Source organism: Meleagris gallopavo, chromosome 2, assembly GCF_905368555.1.
Source record: "Meleagris gallopavo chromosome 2, MGAL_WU_HG_1.1, whole genome shotgun sequence".
NCBI classification, from domain to species: Eukaryota; Metazoa; Chordata; class Aves; order Galliformes; family Phasianidae; genus Meleagris; species Meleagris gallopavo.
The window spans coordinates 18,928,566-18,945,000 of record NC_139405.1 but is presented as its reverse complement, the minus strand read 5'-3'; the positions used below and the strand labels follow the sequence as shown (position 1 = coordinate 18,945,000).

Genomic DNA, 16,435 nt, shown 5'->3' with positions numbered 1-16,435 from the left:
GTCACATACGCTGTGTTCAATACTGCAGAATACACTGTAGGATGAGAATAGGAAAATAAGAGAAAACACTGAAGATGAAGGCATGACAAAAGTGATCTTTCAATAGTTAAAATAAATAACAGGTGTCTACATATCAAAAGCTAATGGAAAATACTGGTTTAAAAGAGCTGTTGGCCTAACTCATCACACTGCTATATCCATGGCACAAGTCAATTGATTCATTGAGTTTTGCCATCACACAAATGAAGTAATGCAGTAGCAAATTGGGCTATAACATTCTTTTCCCCACTTCTTCTCTGTGGACAAGAAGGAAATACCTGTGGTCAAGTGGGAACAATACCAAAAGAAGTGGTCAGTAAATTCAGAGTGACTGTGGGGATTGAATGATTGAAGAACCTGGTAATAGTATATGGAACATTTCTTTGTCAGTCACTGATGCAAACCTGGATTGGGTTGAGAATGACAAAAACTGGTGACCATATGAGAAACGACTCAGTGCTGTTGGTATTCATGTTCGCGAAAATGCCATGATGATTGACAATAATTGGAACTCTTGTTAACATTATCAGCAGAGAGGGAAACCATAAAAACCCTGTTAAGTAATAGTCGAGGCAGACTTGAGTCCCTGCTCAGAATATAAAGGTGTTCACTCTTAAGTGGGATCTATCCTGCACCTTTCACTAGCTTTATATTTAATTTATGGATGCAAAGAAAAATTAGAATGCCACAGAAAAGAGTAAATCAAGTATCAAGAAAATATTGCTCTGCAGCAATAGACTAATGAGACAGAAATTTCTGCCTGCACTGGCTGAAGAAACTGAACTTCCACATTTACTTCCTTAATTTTCTTACTTTGGAAACCTGTTGTTTTAAATGATTGAAAAGTATTGCAATTTAGATTTTGATTAACATAATGCTACAGTTAAATTTCAGAGTATCTTCTGAAATATCTCTCAATTCCTATATTGAGCTACAGTGCCATCACATAGAAATGACTCAATATACGAGGGAAACAGTGAATCAAACTTTAAATAAAATATGTAGCACTGAACAACTGACAGATGGGGAAATATATTGGAAGCCTCACTCTCATTGACATATGACCCCTTTCTTCTACGAAGACAATAAAGAAGTTCAGATGTTTAATTTTTTTTTTTTTTTTTCCCAAATAATCTTTCTTGGCTCTTGTAATCAGAGGCATTGTTAGCAGTAGTATTCCAAACAATTGAGAGGATAATACTGATAGGCAGAAACTATTTAAAATTCAAACATGGGACTTAAACTGAAGTTGAGCTTCCAGTTTAGTCCTGTTTATCCATCAAACACACTGACACATTTTTATTTTAAGAAGTGCTAACAATAAATAGCTAAAAGCCAGCCTTCCTTTCTCTGTAAAATATGCTCTGATGGCCTAAGTTATGACTCTGTCTGTGGTTTGAGGTGGTTTGAAATTGTACCCTGTCCATGGCCAAGTGTCTCTTCAATCCTGCTTTGTGCTGTCACAGCAGGAACAGAGGCTGAATGCACAAGGTTTGGGTGATTTTGCTGCTGACAGCAATCTCAGCAATATTGGGCCAGCTTCCTTCCACCTCACAGGTGTGTTCACAAGTACCATTCTTTGTCCTCAGGAGTGGAAATATTTTACAATTACTTTATCATTTCAGACACTTGCAAATAAATTGTGACTTCCATACCCCACCAAGACAGCCTTTCTCAATCATCGTAGAAGATGTAGAATTGCAATCTAGTAAAAATTAATTTGGGGTGGAAAAATTCAAATGTGATGTCCTGAAAAAAAGGGGGGGAATCAAAAGGATTCAAAGTGCCACTGCAAATGAGTACAGGCCTGAGTCTGATTTCATGCAGTGTATAATGAAATAGAAGAAACTCATACAAAGCAGAGGATACACTGTTGAACTCTTAAATATCATAATCATGAAGACTAAAATCAGCTGTTTCCAGGATTGTATTTTGTAAAAAATACAAACCAAAGCAAAACTCCAGCATTAAAAGAGAGAGAGAGCAAGATCAAATACTATCATATCTAAAACAGAGAAGTAAGTTAAAAAAAAAAAAAAAAAAAAAAAAAGATGCTATAGTTTGGAGTAGGCTATATGGGTCTTAGTTTTTTTATTAAAAATGTATCATAAAAATGGAAGGAGTTAAGCTAAGGGCATCCAGAATGATACAAGGACTCGAGGGTCTTACATATTCAGAAAGGTTAAGGAAGGTAGGTCTGTATTGTTTGGAAAAGAGGATCTTATGAGGGACTTCAATGAGATACATGAAACTCTAAAGGGACCACAGCAGAGAGATGCAGCAATACTCTTTGAGCTAGTGTCAAATGCAAGCTCAAGGGGACACAGAATTATGCCAGAGAAAAGCCTAACATTTAAACTCTTCAGGTGAAGATAACTCATATTAGGAGCAAAATACTGAAGGCTGAATTGACTGAAAATAGTTTAAGCATAAAACAATACATACAAACAAGCAAAAATCTTCAGAAAGTGGCATTAAATGAAATATATTTTTCTGCGAGTGGAAAAACTCAAGTCAGAGTTTGATTCATAGTCTTTTTTCTTGTTTGCATAAGAAGGTGAGACCCAGAATTAAGGCTTTTTCCTTCTCCGCTTAATGAGCACTTAGCAGTGGACAGTAGAGAGAGAGCCCTTTGAACTTGAGTTCTCAACACCTCTACCATTCACATTTCATTCACGTGGTCTAAATAATCAAGTCAAAACACAGTAACCTGGTGAAACATTCACCTGGCATAATTAACTGTGACATCAGTCCCTATCTGGCTCATCAGGTTCTCCCCTGCTTTAAGCAGTCACTCCATTGCTCAGCTGAATGCTGCCCTGCAACCTGTCCACCAGCCATGGGATGTGCATTGTGGTATTTGTGCCCCCCAGCAGATGAATTAAGATTCTGGTGCTGTGAGCAATTGCCACACCGATCCAACAGGAACATGAACAGCTGAGAGAAGAGGAAAGGCATAGAACAAACACCAAAACTTTGGATCAAAAACAGTGCTAGAATGACCCAAAGGATGAGGGCACCTGAAGGGCAAAAATCAAAAATCCTTGCTGTAATCCATTTGCCTGTCCCAAATGTGCCCTAACTCCAAGAAAATTATTTCGTTTGGGAGCTAGAAACTTGTACCTTGATATTTATAACTGTTGAGAAAACATAACAGTTATCTGACAAAGGTAAACCTATCACATCATCAGCAACAAACTTCCAACAAAAAGGCAATATCTCAAGATGGAGTGCCAGTAGATATTTTACATCCAATTAGTAATTCCTGAATGGGTTAATATTTGCCACCAATCCCAAGTAAGAGATTTTCTGAGTCCCCAAGGTTCAGATTGCACTGGGAGAAAAAAAGCAATTATGCAATGAATAGGAGAAGGGAAAATATGTCCCAAACTGGTTTGCCTGCAACAAGGTACAGATTCCTCAGTGGTCTATAGGCACAGCTGAGCTCCCCAGCTTATGCTTTGACCACACCCAAAATAAAAACTAAAGGATATTTTGGGGTCTAGGAAAACACAACAGCTCACATAATGTCCCAGGCAGTATATTCATTACAGGCTCATCAGAGTGGATGCCTGCAATAGGAAGATTAAATACCCATTTACCAGCATCAGAGGAGAGTTTGGTTTTATAATGTATTGTCCCCTATTCCCCGTGAGGCTGCTTTGTTTGATAAAATGCTGAGTGTGGTGTAAAAATATCCCTCTCTCTGTAATTTGCACTCCTCTCCATTTAAAGCTATTCTTGCTGCAAACGAGAATTGAAAGCTGCTAAAATTAAGTGGCGTCAGTTCTCAATGACACTTTAATGATAGAGCGTTCAGCAAATGAGATGAGAATGAATTCCAGCTCCTCTGCTAAAGATAGTAACCAGTGCTAAACAGTACAGTACTCCAACCAGGCTGCATTTCACCTGCTTCATTCACATTTAGTAGAACTGAAATAGGGAAACTATAATTAAAATGGTCACAAAACAAAAAATGCTAATTTCTAATGGGAATGGCAGGAAATAATCAAGGCTCGTGAGGTCTGAGACAGCCATTTGTAGTCACCTCCGTAGAGCTGTAAGCTGCCACCAGTGGACCACAGGGCTTGAGTAGGGCTTTTGCAATGTGTTCTGTGCTGAGGAACTGCCACTTAAAGCAGGCTTGGTAGAGCTCTGTTTAACGAACACAGACATGGGGAAAGTGGCAATGAGACAACCCTGCTGGGTTTTGGACAAGAAGAAACCAGCATCTCTGGAAAAGACGTCAAGGAAAAAAGTGCACACACTTTATTTCTCCCACTGTTATTTTAATGGGCCCTTCAAGGAAGTCCATACAATCCCTCACAGGGCTGATGCTTTTATCATGACTACTCCAGACTGACATCAGTATAGCATGTTAGCTGAGTGCTGCTACTGTGTTACAAAGGTCAACTTTTACAACAGGACAACTCTTTTCTTTAAAAAAAAACCACTAATTTTCCTCATGCTTCTGAGCAAGCCATGGGGGAGGGAGGCTCATTTCTGGTTCAGAGGGGAAAGGAGAACATACAGTACGGTGAACAGAGGTCCTGGTGCTGCATAGTGCCCGGGCAGAGCCATTATTGCCATTTTCTCTGCCATAAGCACAAGCTCATGGCCTGCATTTACATTACATTGCTTTCTACCAAGTATGTTTTATTAAAGAAATAAAACATATTTTTCAAATCTTTCATAAAAACTGAGTTATTTTGATATAATGCTGTGCCATTTGGTTGGATAACCAATATGTCAAACTTGTAAATTGAAGGTAAATATTGAGTCATGTGAAGTATTCAAAGTCACTATGGAGAGGGAAGATTTTTCGGTAGTGCTGTATGGAGTCTGTAGTTGGACTCCATGATTGTGATGGGCTCCTTCCAATTCAGGACATTTGATGCTTCTATGATTCTGTGGATGTCTATGAAGTATTTAGTACTATAGGAAATTCTCAGTGGATTTATAAAAAATTAGGAAAGCCTTCTTGTAATCAAGTACATCATGGTTCCAGAATTCACTGGAAGCACATGCAGAAATGTGTTTCTGCATGCAGCAAATGCAGCAAATGACTGAAATGGAGTTGGGCTTATTTGCACTGACTGACAATAAAATCTTTACACCTTGCTGTAATATTGGGTTTCCTTTACAAATACAATACATTTGATGGATAAGTGTTCCTGAAAGTACATTATAAATTCTAAAAATAAGTTGCAGCACCATTTCCCCACTCTTACACTGATTAAACTAGACTGTACTTGTGCTCTGAATCTTTACCTGTAAATACTTCCTTCACTATCTTTCAGTAAGTACTATACTGAAGGGAATTTCATATTTCTTAACTCCATATGGAAAAAAATCTGTAAATATCCAGGAATTGTAAACCAGGTGGCATAATGGGCTGAGTGTAGATAAAAGGCTTCATATGTAAATGAAAACTGTATTCCCCACTTATGATCTTCACTGTGCAAGTTTTGCACAATGTGCAGATACAATTTTGAAAGCAACTGACAAGACTTTCTTAAAATGAGCTATCTTGTCATTGTGAACTTAGTGACACTACCTGCAAATTCTCTATAATTATACAAATGTTCTTTTTATACACTATATTTGTGCGTCTTTTGTAATGCATATCACTCAAAACATCCATATTCCTTCTGAAAAGATTGTATGGGGGGAAAGAAAGAAAGAGAAAGAAAGAGAGAAAGAGAGAAAGAAAAGGAAAGAAAGAAAGAAAAGGAAGAAGAAAGAAGAAGAAAGAAAGAAGAAGAAAGAAAGAAAGAAAGAAAGAAAGAAAGAAAGAAAGAAAGAAAGAAAGAAAAAGAAAGAAAAGAAAGAAAAGAAAGAAAGAAAGAAAGAAGAAAGAAAGAAAGAAAGAAAGAAAGAAGAAAGAAAGAAAGAAAGAAAGAAAGAAAGAAGAGAAAGAAAGAAAGAAAGAAAAAGAAAGAAAGAAAGAAAGAAAGAAAGAAAGAAAGAAAGAAAGAAAGAAAGAAAGAAGAAAGAAAGAAAGAAAGAAGAAGAAGAGAAAGAAAAAGAGAGAAAGGAAGGAAGGAAGGAAGGAAGGAAGGAAGGAAGGAAGGAAGGAAGGAAGGAAGGAAGGAAGGAAGGAAGGAAGGAAGGAAGTGAGAGAGAGAGAGAGAAAGAATTCCTGAGAAATTACCCTATTCCTATTAAACCAGAGCTTTGGGAACAGGGAGACAAAATAAATATTGAGTGAGAAGGAAAAATCCACTATTGCATCAAATACTTGCCTCAGGTCCTACAACAGCAAAAATGAGGTGACGTGCAGCCATACATGAGTGGACAACATGTCAGCTGCACAGAGGGTCTCTTCATCGTCACACACGTCCCCTAAGTGGCAGTTTACCCCCTCAGACACAATGTTAAGAGACACAGGAAGAATGTTCTCTTTTTGAAAAGTGTCACATAAAGTAGCTTACCAGGCTGGTTGGCAGAAAATCATATTTTCTGATATTTGATGTCACATTTTATTAGATTTAGGATACTATTATCCTACTTACTTAGGGGTTTAAAAGTATCCTTTTTATAGCTAATGCCACAGGTAGAATGTTAAACTACAGACATTTTGCAGTAAAGGACTAGACTGTTCCTTATACACATCTGGTATTTTTTGCCCCAAACAATGCAATAGTTCAGTATCTTTTATCCATTTTTGTTTTGATCCTTACACATTTGTCCTCATTTCATCCATTAACCTATGAGTGAATCTCGTTATAGAGCCTACAGAATTCTGGGACCATAATTTGTAACACTTTTAATATATTTTAATGGAAAATGATTTGTAATATCTACAAATGGTTTCATCAGGACTCCAGAGCTCTCAGGCAGTAGTGCTTTCAGTTTAAATATAATGGCATTTCTTTTACCGTTTAGCTATTTCCACATGCTAGTACATAAAAAGAACTGTATGCAATTTGTAATGATTGAGATTAATTATAGCAGGACTTATAAAGTTATCCTTTACATTTATGTAGAAAAGTCTTATCTTGATGTCAGTTGTTACTGGATCTTCAAATAAAACATTTGTTTGAGTCAATTTTTCTTTAAAGATTTTAAAACATTTTTTTTTTAGTATTGCCCATTGACTTTTAGCTGACAGCTGTTTCACAATCCAGGTCCTTTAATTTAATAAAGTTTTTTTGAATACAAGTTTAAAAAATCTCAATCCATGGATTTGAAATATTAAGGTCTGAAATTGTACATATAAAACAATAAATTTGAAAAAAAAATTAGCACAAATATTGTTAAATAGAAAATATTATTCCCTCCAGAACCTCCCTTTACTTTATCAATAGAGAGAAAAAATGCAAATATAATATTTCAGTTTTTCCTGTATTTATCATTCACTGGGTGGTACAACTCCAGTAAGAGAATATCTCATTTACTTGTGCTAAAAGTGTAAATGTTTCTCAGTTAATTTGTGAATGCAACACAGTATCTATGCTACTTATTCTCAGCCATCATTACAAATGTGTTTTCATATGTTTTTAAGAAATATATATTTCTGTATTTTCTCAAAAATGTTCAGCCATCTCAGCACAGATGCAGTCAGGGATTGTCTTTCTGTTGCTGTTTGTGTGTTTGTTTTAATTGATTTGGTCTTATTTTCTTTTTTTTTTTTTATTCCTAGGCTTTTAAGTTTTTCTACCTTTACTGAGTCACATCCACATTTTGTAAATTATTTTTTCAAATTATTCTATCTTCATATTTAATAAAGTAACTAAACTAGCTTCATGTTCAGGGTTGCAACTGATTCCTTATATTCCCTCCTGTACATTTTAGTGGGCATAATTGTCTTGAAATATGAATTAATTTGTCAGTGGCCTGGATGCGCTGGATTGTTTGCAGAAGATGAATGTAACCTTCAGCTGTGCTCTATAGAGATTTTCAGAGTTTTTCACTGTGATTTTAGATTGAACGTTTACCAATATTTGAAGAATGCCATTGAGCACCAGGCCGTATTTGTTTGTCTCCTGAACTCATTCAATTAGGAAAATAATCCATTATGGAAAATCTTGATTAAAACTTGGCTTTTTCTCCCATTTGATTAAAATTCAGCATTACACGGAATCAATTGTTCAGTACTTCTGCGAAACCTGTATCAACTGCAGACAGAAGACTAATTGCTCTGTTGCTCTCACAACTTGCTCACCTTTTTGTCCTCTGATTATAAAGTCTGCTGGAGAACAATAGTGTGCTCTTCTGTTGTGGTTTCATCTGGTCCCTGACTCTGTTCTGAGGCCAGCTGAGTGTTACCAGTGATGACAGCCCAAAGGGGATGGTGAGAATGTTGCTGGTTGGAGGCTTTATCTCCACAGATGTCCTGGAGTGGAGACTGTGGCATCAAACCGTGCCATAAACTTCTGAGTTCTGCATAAGATCTTCCTTCATATTCCTCCATTTAGTCCTTCATATCTTTCCAAAATGACATCAGCAAACACTACTCATCTAGTTCGTCAATAAAATACTTTTATAACTACGCATTACATCCCTACTTAAACTTGCAACCTTAAAAAAACCTTGCAACAAAGAAATTGAGGTCTGGCTGCTACCTGACAGCCATCTGATGGGAAAAGATAAGTCATTTATCCCAAAGTTTAACCTTAGAATGCTCTGTATCCTCCTTGTCTGCATTTAGCTCTCAAAAAGCTAACCCTGTGCAACCTTTTAAACTGATGAACAATTTGACCACAGCCAAATCAGTGGCAAAACTCCCATAGATTTTAATGGAGTCTATAACTTCAAATGCAGGAAAATAAACAAGACAAAAAAAATCAGTAATGAAATACCAGTGGGTGTTCTTTTCTGCATCTTTTAATTCCCAGTTTATGTTTCCTTTGGCAAACACAATAGCTTGCAGCAATTATAAGACTTGACTCAGGAAGATTCTCGGACATAAACTAGAGTTTTACCATCGGTCTCAATGAAAACTGCATGGAGAAGCTTTTCTAATTTAATCTTCAAGTGTGCCTAATTCTTTTTGCTATTTCCATAAACAACATTTCTACCATTTTCCCCTGGTTTTCAAAGCATGCTTTTACTAAATAACTATGATATTGAACCAACTAACTTTCAGTACAGAAACTGCAGCACTAGGATTGGCATATATATTTTTAAATTCTATTATATCTCAATTGCTCATTTGTCTTCTGCATGGTTTTTGCTGTTGTTTTATTTTTCCCTTTTTTTTTTTCTTTTTTTTTTTTTTTTTCCCTGAGGTTGAGACATTATAAATTGAAAATTTTGCCTAGTGGAACCATTTAAATTAAGAGCCTGTAAACCGTTGGCAAGCCTATACTTTCGTTATATTAGCAGCATACCATAATGTTAGCTATTGGAACTGTCTTTTATTTGATTTGATGAGGTAATGAGAGGAAAATTGACAAAAACACAGAAAAAGATCTTCAGCTTCTTCAAAGCGTTAATGGCTAAGGACATGAGTTAGTGCTTGGTTTTGCTAGGAAAAATATCTTCTAAGAGTAACTTTAGAAACAGTACAAAATAATGAAAGAAACAGCAAATGTAGGTAATAGTCACACACTGAGAACGGATTTATTGAGTTTATTAGTACTATGACTTAGAATTATTAACTGGAATCAAATATTTGCTAAGTGTAGGGAAACTGTTTTATTACCTCAGACAAAGAGGTGAGAATGAAATTAATTGCATAAACAATGTGTGCAGGTGAGGCTGAGCACAGAGGAATCGAGGGTGTTACTAAAATAACTTTGAGGTCAGTATTTTTGATGAAAATAGGGAAGAAGATTTATGGCAAAGTAATTCAATCAAATAGTCTGAAACAGGTCAGAAGCATTTTATATTATGTGGTGTTGTAACATCTGTAGTCTTTGTGTAAAGAAAGGGAAAAGCAAAAAGAAATCATAGATTGTTGCTGAAGAGAGGAAAATCAAAAGGAAAAGGAAAAGGAAAAGAAGAAAAAGGGAAATAAAAAAAGAAAAAAAAGGAAAAGGAAAAGAAGAAAAGAAAAATAGACAAAATGTCAGATGCTGAAGATCCTATTTTGGAAAGCTACAATGTGTTGATTGATAGGACTTGCATTTTTCAAGCTCTGTCACAGCTGAAGTATAAAGCTGTCAGTGCACATGATAATGATAGATGCTCTAAAACATGCAAATAGCATGAAAAATCATTTCTCACATAATTTTGGAAGATGAGAATAGTTGTGAACTGAGGGGAAAGGGGAAGGGAGGTCAAGCTTAACATTCAGCCAAGAGGAATAGGCGGCTGCCTTGCTGCTGTTTGAGTTGTTAATTACTATGCAAGTAAAACAAATTGTTATGTGGGCCTTCTGCAAATTTTCCCATGGAAATTTTATGGTGGCAAGCAGAGGAAGAGAGGCAGATCTTTGGAGTTAACCACAATGGTGTGCTCCCCTGGAACAAATGCATCCAAAAAGACCATGCTCCAGGGGCATCAGGAAGATGTTATCTCAAGAGTGGGCTCTGTATTTCAGAGGTGACATTTACAGTATACCATCAACATTGGGGGTGTTTCAGTTAATTAGCCATTTTTATGAACACTGAAGTACAGTAAAACCCGATGTAAGTGTTAGGAATGTAAATTAGTACTATCCCCAAGCTGATCTAGTTCAAAGCAGTGAGCTATTACATACTGTCTCCACACTTATGTTTCTTTTAATTTCCTAAACAGTAAAGGTTGCTGATACTGTCAATTCCCAGTTGATTTTCACATCATATCATTGTGCACAGGCATGTGTTAGTTTGGGCATGTGACTGCTGTCATGCATGTATTTGCCCTTTGATGCAGTCAGAGCCAATGTTCAGAAGATGCAACAAAGCTGTGGACACAATCTTTGTATTGCTGGATTTTATTTTTTTCAATAAATGTGCAGTATTCAATGAATTGATATATCTGAGTGGAGAAAAAACAATATAAATTCATGTGGTATTTTGTTTGTTTGCTTGTTTGTTTTTTAAAATAGTTATAGTGATAGCTAATCTGCAGAAGAATAGAACATTACAATATTAAGTGTTATTATTATGGCGAGGCTTGCCTGTGCTCTATGAAGTGGTAGAAACCACTCAGTCCACATCCCTTTCTATTCAAAATTCCTTAGTCCTCAGTCCTTATTCCATAATAACCTTTGACTATGCATTAGTTTCAAAGCTGCCTCGTTCAGCATAGGTCTACAAAACGGATTTTGCATCTACTAAATCTTTTTGCTTACTTCATTCCACCAAGAATGCTAATTTCATGTGATGCTTCAGGGGTGTTTCCTAGTCTGCCTCCACATTTGCCTTTGAATACTTATATATGTTTTTCTTCTGTATTAGGGTTCCTGATAGCAACTCCTGATCATTATAATGCTTCCTAAAGAGATACTATCCAACACGGTGTTTTTAAACATACATGCATCCTTCCAATAATTTCACCCTTCCAAAATTTGTCAGTAAGGTGATTAATAAAACAAAATAAAGAACAATAATATTCTAAATCTGTCACTCTATGTCTTACATTTGATCCTCTGTATGTCAAACTGCAAGCTCTTGAGGGGCAAATATTGTCTCTATTTCTGCTGTTCATTCTGCTGAACACACTGTCACACTCCACAAATTACAAATAATGAGCAATGACGATGGACCTTATTTTCTAATGCCTTCCATCTTATTGCTATTTATCTCCACGAAAAAAACAAGTGTCAAAGAGGTGACATTAGCAAGCACTGTGGGTCCTCAGCAGCTCAGCATGTTTTAAGTTCTCTTTCATAAAAGAGGACAAAAAATTGAACACTTTAGTAAGTTTTATCTAAATATTTTACCAAGTTCTAAATTGAGTTTCCAGTTGAGTTCTAAATAAATTTGTTTTACACTTCATTTTGTTAAATCTTGATACCACTTATCAGTCAGCAAGCTCTGGTCTTGCTGCTGTGAAGAGCCTTGTACTAAATAGTTTAAGAAAGTGAGCTTTCATACGAGTTGTTTTCAGACTTTGTTCAGACTATGTTTATGGTCAGATTTCATCTTTGTTTCAGGCCTGAAGCAATAGCTGACTTTCATGTCCAGATACTAGTAATGCCACATATTTGTTATTCAGTAGGGCAACATTCTTTGGATATATTCAAGTTCACATTTAAAAGTAAATGAAACTCACTGTTGCCATTGCTGAATTCATACCTTTCAGCCTTACATTTCCAGTTTCCTTTTCTTGTGAAGATTGAAAGTATCCAGAGATGGAAGTGGTTAAACTGAAATTTGAGAGACATTGTTCAAATCAGTGCATATCTAAGAAAATCATGACAGAAAAATGATGTATTGGCTTCAGAGAGGTTAAAGTAGTATCTTCATATACAGAATGGATCATATACAGAATGGATCAGAAGGTCTTTTCGCCTTACTACAATTAAAAAAACTTGTAACAAAATCAGTTAGGTATTCTTGAAAACCTGAAATGAGGCAAGCAGAGTTTCCAGAACAGAGATGAGAAGCACTATGATCAAACAGAAAAAATCACATTCATCTAATGTGGCCTACAGCCAACTTTTCCCAATAATTGCAGGTGACAGGCCAGAGCTGATCCAATGTGCATTTTAATTGGTGGCAAACTTAAGTAACAAGCCTTTGCTGTTCATCTGTCAAGTGGTACTGTGTTTATTCTTTTGTTGTAGTTGTTAGAATGTGTATTACATATATTAGTTGAAGGTCTTTGACATCTAATGGAACAGAAAGCGGATTTCCTCCTTCTAATTTCCTAACACGTACATTTCCAGAAGAGAAATAAAGGGAAAAAAATGTAACACCTCTGTAGTCTGACAGAGTGAAGATTCTAAGATGTACTGAAAACTTTTCAATGAACTGATCGCACGGGCAGAAGTTCTTAGAGTTAAAACAGCAATTATGTCTATGTATCACAGTGCTTGTGCTTTACTTCAAAAGCTGTGAAAAGGTGAAATAGTTATGTTCATGCTGTCCCTTCTGAATAAAACCCTGCCATTGTCTTGAGAAATCTTTCTTCTCATTGTAAACAGCTTTCTGAGACTTATTACTATATCCATTTTTTACTTTAAAAGAAAAGAAAATGAACACCAAACTCTTTAGGAAACATCTTTCATTACCATATGTAGAATATTCTCCATCTTGTTTTTTAACCTCTTTATTAACAAAACAAATCTATTCCATCTGAAGCAGTTGAAGAGACAATTGCACTGTTTTAAGGGAAAGCTTTTGAAATCAAAAGGACTCTAACCAATTTCTAGTGACTGAAAGGTGGGTACAGTTTCACGTGTTACAAAGTATTTGAGCGCTGCTCGGGAGAGGACAGATTGCATTCCATCAAAGGCAATTTTTCAGAGGTTGTCCCTCCTTTTGCTTTCCACAAAAATGAATCTATACCATTTACATGGAGAGCTTAACCTTCAGACTGTCCTTACTACAGCAACACTATTCCTATTGCAGATACATGTTTACTTAGACAAATCTAATTTACCCTTTGTTAATGTGTGCTGTCTTTACTTGCTATATTACATTAAAGTTGAAATAGAGTTACAAAAAATTATCTTGCTTAAAATCATTCATAGGCTTTCATCAAGGGAATAAATTTACCAATTTCACTCTTAGTTTATAACCATCCACTGTACTAACTTGACCTTTACCTAAACAGGGCTATAATTGCAGTTAAGATTATATAATTTACAATAACAACAAAAAATTACTTTTGAGGAACTGCTACTGGGCATGAATGTCTCACAGCCATTAAATGTATCATTCATCTTGAGAAGAAAATTATTCTTATCCACGTCGACATTTTTAACATAAACTGTAGTACTCTCTGTTGGCACTTTTTTACGTACCCATTAATCTCAATAGTAAAGCATAAGTCTCACCCACCTATTCTGTGAAGTTTGGATGTCACTACTGTGTACAATAAAAATTGTATATTCATGAACTCCATTTGTTTTATGTCCTTCTCTCTGTCAAAGTCTCCCAAGCAGCATATGCTTTGCTCTGTGGAGAATAAAATCAAATTTGTCTGTCTTGTCATATTGTCATCAAAGTGATACTATCACAATTAGATTAACATTTTGTGAAGGAGCTGAAGGGAGAGAAAGGAAATAGGAGCACATTACAGCGAATCCTAGTTAACCCCTTCTGTAGCATAACCCCCCCTCTCTGCAGCAACCAGAAGTAAAGGAGGAACCCGGTATCTACCAGAAGTGACACTGTCAAATATTAGTGGTCCTCCTCAGAGCCCACAAGGTTACTGTCTGTCCCACAAGGTATGTTTTCATCCAAAGACCTGTTATTGCTAGTAAAAGCAACAACCGTTGGGAGTGGAGAGTTTCCCAGGCTTTTTAACAAGGCAGCAGTGAGTGATAATGGGGCTGCATGGGGCTGCTGCAGTGCAAATGGGAGAGCTATGGGTACATCCTCCCATAGGAGCATAGGAATTCATCATAAGAGCAAAAGAAGCAACTGTGTCGTTTTTTCCAGTCTTTAATCTAAGTCGACTTTCACATTTATTCCTTTTATTAGTTGAAAAAGAATACAAATCAATGATTTGGTCAGATGAAGGTGCATAAACTTCCCTGTTGCACTTAAGTGAAGGAATAATCACAGAGGAACATCCAGAGAGTGTCTCAAAGTTTCCTCACAGTCTGTAGAGTTGCATTTACCCACCCCCTTCCAGTGTACAGGCAATGTCCATGTAATAAATTGTGCCAGCACAGGATAAAGATATATATCAGTACAACTTATCTTCATATTACAATTGCATCATCTGCACATTGATCTCCTTCTCTAGGGATTAATTCTAACACAAACAGTCCCTGATACTTATTCCTCAAGACAGGCCTGCCAAGGATGTATTTTCTTTTTATTCAACTATAAGTGAAGTTTCCCACCAAACTGATAAATTTGACTGCCAGGCACATATGTCACAGCACATCTACTCTGTCTCTAAATTGCTACAAAAGTTATCAGTTGTTCAGATTGGAACTCTTTCCTGAATACATTTTCTGTAAAGCCAGTTAGAATAGTTTCCATAATCGTCATTGCAGTTTTTAGGAAAGAAAAAAAAAAAAAAAAAAAAAAAAAAGCAAATTCGTTAAGAGAAAAAGGCTATCCAGGACATTACAATATTTACCACTGATAGACTCAGTGTTGCTCACATATCTGGAAAACATTCTTACTATTCAAATCAGTTCCTTTCCCTACTTCTGTGCTGTTTTCATACGTAAGTATTTAATGACATAATCTTTTTGTATAAGAGTAAGATAGAAAATCACATAGGACTGAATCTTTTGTGCCATAAGGCTTGCATATATTAGCCAAATAATATGAAAGCAAACTGTACAAGCAAAGAGTGAGAGATCAAATAATTTTTCCTACATTTTTTTAAACGTAGACTGTTTGAAGAAATGGTCACAGTACAGAGTGCTGTGAACAGAGTGAGGAAGGGGACTGGGAACACACACCAAAGGGAGAATAATGTAATGAATAGCAGTGCAAACAGAAGAGGTAGTGGAGAAGGCACGGGTAGAGTGATGCATTGAGCAGAAAAGTATTTTGGTCACAAAAAAAATGGTGAGGTTGAAGAGGAGGAAAAGAAACTTTGAGATTCTGCCTTGAGATAGCTTTTGGTGATCAAGGCTGTTTTAATACAGCATAGAAATGGAAGCCAAATGGAAGAGATTCAGAAGAGTTGAATTGACTCAAGGCAATGATGATGGACCTCCTGTCCACCTAATTTGGAAGTAAAGGGAAAATGGGCAGGCAAGCATAGTGGGGAAGATGAACTTGAGAGTTGCCTCTTCATGTTGTAAAAGAAGGTAGAGGACAGTGAGAGGTTTTGGAAGAAAAAATAGAGAAGACAAGACCTAGCAGAAGAGTAAAAGAGCCCTTGTTAAAAGGCAGCCTTTCTTTTGTAAACTGTTTTTTTCAATGACGTAAAGGAAAATAAGTGTTTGAAATTTCTTCTAAAAAAACCTGCACCATCCTCTGCCTGTAGAGTTTTTCTTACTTTTGTCCAAGTGCACAAAGAAGCTTTTGGTACCGTTACAGATACCAGACTTATGGACTGATCTCATGAATGCCCTCAAATCTCACTAACATCAATAGAAGTTAAAGGCATTCAGCACTTTCCAAGGTCAGGCCATGTATCACTTAAAAATAACTCACCAACATAAAACATCATTAAAGAAACTAATGCTCATTAACTAGCAATAGACCACTGGGAAAGGATCAATAACTGTCTCCAAAATCATCTTACTTGTTACAGTAGATGCATACTCTACTTAACGACACTGAAGGATAGTGACACACAATGATAGGTCACTGATGACACTGAATGGGAAAGACTGCTTCTTAATTAATCAGGACAGTATTAGCAAAGAATTCTACTTAAC

General features: G+C 36.2%; 1 protein-coding gene across 31 annotated transcripts in view; it reads right to left on the bottom strand.

The window, feature by feature from the left end:
* LOC109365892 (uncharacterized) overlaps window positions 1–16,435 on the bottom strand; it is a 65,360-nt gene that overhangs the window by 37,369 nt on the left and 11,556 nt on the right. For 11 of the 31 annotated variants that reach the window (XR_014881926.1, XR_014881933.1, XR_014881935.1 and 8 more), the window contains 2 exons: window positions 13,920–14,036; window positions 12,125–12,280 (listed from right to left, as the gene is read on the bottom strand). The exons of 9 other annotated variants lie outside the window; for them this stretch is intronic. Coding sequence is in view for 1 of the 22 variants with exons in the window: in XM_085219223.1 (XP_085075349.1) it covers window positions 12,276–12,280; window positions 13,920–14,036 (122 nt within the window). In the remaining 21 variants the exon portion in view is untranslated. Of the gene's footprint in view, window positions 1–12,063; window positions 12,281–13,395; window positions 14,037–16,435 lie in introns of those variants that run through there. 11 more of the 31 variants (XR_014881930.1, XR_014881932.1, XR_014881922.1 and 8 more) reach the window with 5 other exon arrangements.